Source organism: Eurypyga helias, unplaced genomic scaffold (genome assembly GCF_000690775.1).
Source record: "Eurypyga helias isolate BGI_N326 unplaced genomic scaffold, ASM69077v1 scaffold14290, whole genome shotgun sequence".
NCBI classification, from domain to species: Eukaryota; Metazoa; Chordata; class Aves; order Eurypygiformes; family Eurypygidae; genus Eurypyga; species Eurypyga helias.
Window position 1 is genome coordinate 6,673 of NW_010226341.1, and position 5,637 is coordinate 12,309.

Here is a 5,637-nt window from a genome sequence, read left to right on the forward strand (position 1 = left end):
TCAATCTAGGATATGAAATCAGCAGCATGAGGGTCGGAACATGACTCAGCATACTTTACACACTGCTCTGATTTATTGCTTCCTTCATTTCATTTGGTTTATAGGGGAGATTTCATCAGCTGTTTCCAAAATGCAAGTTGAGTGGACGTTACAGGATTTTCCCTCATTAATTTGTCTACTTGCTGCCTGAAACCCTGGAAGTATTTAATATCCACAAATAGATGTAACAAAGAATCCCACAGTCTAACTATTTGTGGTAAGAAGAACACATTCATTAGTTTCTGCTGAGCCTGCCACCTGCTAGCTTCATTTTTTGCCCTATTTTTCTTTTAGAGTGGACTCAGTGATCATTCCTTGTTCTTGTTCAGCATGCCATTTACAGCATTACAAAATTTTGTCATGTTCACTCTGTCTTCTCTTTTCCAGGCTAAAAAGACCTATTTTGCTTACTTGTTTCTCACCCTGTAACTCTTATGCTCTGTGTTGTTTTTCCTCTGAACTTTATCTTGTCCTGCTGTACAGATGTCCTTCCTCCTCCTCTCCTCCCCTAGTTAGCCAGATCACCTCCCATGTCCTTTGAAACTTGGATACTTCAAAACTATTAGCGTGGTTCAGCTTGTGCCATTTCTCATTTTTAATATGATGCCTGCCTGATGATAAAAGGGCCATCAATAGTGCCTCTGCTGAAATCCACTCACATCTGGACCATCTACAGTGCAATTACACTGCCATGCAAGCAACCATAGCAACGTGTGGTTTTGAAATGAGGTATCATCATTTCATGACAAGATCAGTATTTTACATGACATTATTATTTATGTTTGAGAAAGATTAGCTTGAATCAAAGAAGAGAACAGCTATAGGGTGATTAGAAAACAGAAGTATTCACTTTTTGCAAAGAGATAAAGGGTTTACATGGTCTGAAGGGTCTATAGGGGCTTTTTACAGAGACATTACTGGGGAAGGAAGGAAGACCTGTCTATGCGGAGGGACTGCAGTAGAAAAACATTGAGAGGTTTGAATTAGTTTTGGGCAAAGGTAGATTGTAAATTAGAATAACTTTTTAAGTATTTGAAGAGTAAAGATTCTGCAAGACTTTTCTCAATGGCAGATGTGAGGGCAGGAGCTTTAAATCTCTTAAAGGTGATGGGGCAGCGATGTTTGGCTACCAGGTGTGGTTTTGTTATCTAGAGGCTTGGAAGGAGATCAATTTGCTGTTTCTCTGCATCATATTTATGTTGTATTAATCTTCTATGTCAGTACAGTCACTGGCTGTCTGCAGAGATGAAAATTTGAATGTGAGGTAGCTATTTTGAGTTTAGCATAGAGAGCAAAACTGCATTTATCGGATATTTTTGCTCCCAGACATATGCGCTCCCAGTACCAACTTGGTATGAGTGGGCTTTTGGCAAAGTAAACTGATCAAAAAGTCTAGCTTATTTCACTTACAACTGAAAGAAATATTCCTTTAATCCAAAAACTGATAAAAAGATCAATGGTTTTGTTTCTAATTAATTGAGAAGATCAGCATTCTTTCAATAAATTTGGAAGAAAAGTCTTGCAGAACATACTTTTTCAGCTGGCTTTAAGTGTAAGGTCTTAATGGCAAAGCTAGTTTGGTTTTGTTTGGTTTGTACTTTTATTTATTAAGTAGTCAGGTAGGCCTTAAATGGCCTCTCATACTACACAGCTGAGACATCATCTCTCAAATGTGTTCGGAGCCTTACAGTGTTCATACTCCATGATGTCATGATCTCTTGCATACATAAGAACCAAAAATGCACCATCTGTGTTCAGGTGGGGAATGGGTAGTTTTAGTTTGGAAAACAAGATAGTATTCAATATGTTACTTAAAGGGAAAAGGAAATGTATTTTAGTAAAACTGTTATTACTGACTAAATTTAAATCTAGTTTATTTTCTTAGTAAAAACAGACATAGCAATTCAGAATATTACCTCCAGTTGGTTGGGCTCATTGTAGATTTTTATTAACTTTTCAACCTCTGGTGCACTATGATTAAACCCTAACAATGGTTTGCAGGGGGGAAAAACTCTGAGCATGTTTGAAAACATTAAAGATATTTCACACGCATGTTCTTCACATCTCATTTATGAAAGTTGCATGGATGGCTTCTGAAAACCTTTTTTATGGAAGAGGCCTTGTCACATTGATAGCTTGGTGACAAAGCCAGAATTACTAAGAGTCTGCTCTTTTAAGGTTAGAGGTGTATTTAATCTGCATAAAACCAAAAGACCCCCAGTTTTTAAACACTGAAACCTTCCAGCATTTGTTTCACTTCATTAACCATATTGTCTGTAAGTGAGGTTGGTCTTGATATCAAGAAATTACTTTTATCCCTTTCCTTTCCTTTTTATTTTTTTCCTTTCAATAAGAACTCCCTTTGATTAATACTTCTTTACATACAAAACTACAGCCCTCTTAATCTAGGCACAACTGCACTTCATAGTCCTTCAAAGTGAAGCTTAGGGATGATTTGATGTAACTACCAGTTCAGTGAATGCTGAATCCTTGGTGGTGTTGAACCTGTGCAGATGTTTCTAGCTGAGCACTGTAAGGCTAGAGTTTGGTTGGGATATTGCTTTAAATGCCTCTGCAGATATGCACCATGTAAAATTTTGCCATAAAATACAAGAGCCTGCTAGTGTTTTGACAGTCTATTGAGCCCAGCAGTTTCCTTTTGCACATGAACAGTATGTGCATGGCGAGCGGTGAGATAGAAAAAGCTAGAGTGGAATTATGAGTACCCTGACCCTGGAGACACTTCAAGGCTAATGGCATTCCTATGCAGCTTTCTCTTGCTTGCAGAGATGCCTCTGTTTCCTTTACTGATGCTGGTTCTTGGGCGAACTGAAATAGAGATACTGTAATGAATTACAGCAGGCACAAAACAGTGAAGTTCATTTATAAACAAAGGCAGATTCACTTTTAGTGGAAAATAAAAGAATTATTTTTGTTGTTGTTGCTTTTTAGTTGAATGGTTGTTTAATTTGCACTAGGGGGAAGTCACTTGAAGCTATTCTAGACTAAGTTCACCTGGATAGCTATTGTGTGTGATTTGTCTTCAAAGAGATGCACCCACCCCAAGACACAAGAAAAATATGTCCCAATGGCCCTCCTGTCTCTTGGGCAGACCAGTTGGCACAGGGCAGTGCTAAACAACACTTCTATATTGCTTCCAGGACAGTTCCTCCAGAAAGCCCAAACATTGCTCTTAGCAACGTGGAGCTGAACACAACCCCGAGGAACCCTGGATCAATATATTTGTTGGAAAAGCACGACACATAACTGTTTGTATGTTTTAAATTGCTGAGGTCTGTCAGGTAGGCCTTGTTTCTGCCTCGTTCAAAGATTGAATAAATCTAGGCCTCCTGTATTCCTAGCCCTGCACTACTCAAACAGGTCTCAGAGAAAGAGCGCTGAAGATTGCACACGTTGATGTTTATACTGGAGAAAATACGCCCTTCGGTGGAATAATTCCAGTTACTAGGTAATCCTGGCAGTTACCTGTGTAGAATCCTGTTAATTATCATCTTCACCCATTTGGCCTGGGGATCTAAACAGATTTGCTGTCTGTTCTTCAGTGTTGCTCTGCAGTGGAATGAACATTTCACTTTAGTTAATATTGGCACCTGCGGAGGTCAGAGGAGGACGCAGACAAGGCTGAGGATTATAAGCTTAAGGGCTGCCAACTCTTCAGCATCCATAAGCTCTAGCTTCTCTTGCCTGCTGACTTTACTTACATGATTTCCATAGTGTTGCAGTGTGGGCCCTTAGGGATGATTTCTACATTGGCCAGGTGCTTTAGCAACATTAACCCTGTGACGCTCTGGATGCAGTGACACCGCAGCTCCACTGCTAGCATCACATCTGTGAGGGAAGGAAAGGGAAGTTCGTAATGTTTGCAGCTGAACCAAACTAACAATGAAAAAATTAATTAGAGAAAGCAGAAGGGGTGAAAAGTTAATGTCTCAAGGTTTAAATGGATTGCTGTTCATAGGCTTAAGGCAGGACTTTTACTGGGAAAGAACATTTAAGATCTACAGACTTTGTACAGGTAACAATTTACACGTTCCTGTTACTACTGCAATTATTTTGGCATCCAGTACAATGAAAGGCTACTGAAAGTGTGGTGCTCCTATCTTAGGAGAGGAAGAAAAAGCTAGCAGAAGAGGCAGATGACTACTCTCCATTAATACAGCCTGGAGGTGAAACCTGTTTGGGCTAAAATTTGACTGGTACCTGTTGTGAAAAAGCCTCACATATATTCAGCTTAGAAGCTTAATCAAGATGCTAGGAAAGGTGTGGGGGCCTCTCAGGAAACAGCTCTGGGTAAGTGCTAGAAGCAAGAAACCCGACAAGCTTTTGGACAGAGTTTGATTCAATTTTGCCACACATTGTACAGCACCCATGTCTATGGACTGAATTTGCTGTTGCCTGACAGTTCTTCCAGAACCATGTTTCCCTAGTGATGGGAAAAAAAAAGTTATCCTAGCTTTATAGATTGAGCACAGAGCACCAGAGGGGTGACAGAAATTACCCAAAATCAAAAGTCATGAAGCTCAGGGCTTTCCCAGCTCCACTCACTGCAGACACTGGGATATCTTCCTGTTTTCAGGTCAGATATCACAGGTTAAGGTGTACAATCACAACACTCTCATTTATCCATTTTCCTACTAAGCTAAGCTGCAGCTTTGTGAAATTCCTGACAATTGATCTGTTGAATATAGTTCAAAGAGGAAATTCAGCCCTTGGAGGGCAGTGTCAACAAGAAGCAAAGACAAGCTCCAGATAAATGGATGTGGGGCACACGGATGCTCCTACTACTGAGATGAGTAGGGCTGCAGGAGCTGAAATCCCAGTCCTCTCTTACTGGGGATAGTCTTGACATCCATTAAGACCAAACAGCAAACCCCTTGACCTCACCCTGTGCTAGTTCTTGCACCTTGATATGATAATCCACTCGTTTCCCTTCTTCACTTATGATCTGCCCTGCTAAACCTGCTGCTGCTTCTTTTGACTGACCGATACCTCCCTGCCTACCTGACAGAAGGCAGAAACAAGTGCACTTCAAAGTCAGGCATTGGGAAGCACAGAACATCGGAGCAGAGCAGCCACATCCCATCTGCAGCCTCAAGAGAAGAAAACAAGGTTCCCAAAGGCTGTGCCAGGGCTTCACTGCAGGTGTGTGTAATGCTAAAGGCATCCTGTTAGCCAATTGTCCAGCCTGGAGGTTCGCCACATCCAGCTCTCTTATGGCTCAGGAGAGGTTGCAGATGCCTGTCATCCCAACATGAAGTGAGGACATAGTAGGAGCAAGCATCCCCATGGTGCTGAGGCTTGGAAGCATTCCAGAACCCTAAGCTTGGCATACTTTCTGCCCACAGAATACTTTCTGGACTTTCCCAGCAGAGTTTGGGGTTTTTTTTCCTCACATTTCTCAGGAAAGAGCTCTAACAAATGACTGTTGATTAGAAATAGATTGATTCAAAATAAGTTGAATATTCTGAGCTTTCATCTTAGAGCCTCTTATCATAAAAGCAGCATGAAAAGTGATAGCAATGCAATATGCCACACAGTTATTACAGGCTATCACTTCTCAGGCCCTTGTTGTAAGCT

General features: G+C 40.8%; 1 protein-coding gene across 1 annotated transcript; it reads right to left on the reverse strand.

Moving 5' to 3' along the window:
• Positions 1–3,525: 3,525 nt before the first annotated feature.
• LOC104510464 (growth-regulated alpha protein-like) lies at positions 3,526–5,061 on the reverse strand (the record flags this gene model as incomplete). Its single annotated transcript, XM_010152723.1, has 3 exons — positions 3,526–3,609; positions 3,762–3,888; positions 4,945–5,061. Coding segments are annotated over 3 exons (328 nt in total), but the record flags the coding sequence as incomplete, so codon positions are not given.
• Between the last annotated feature and the right edge of the window lie 576 nt (positions 5,062–5,637).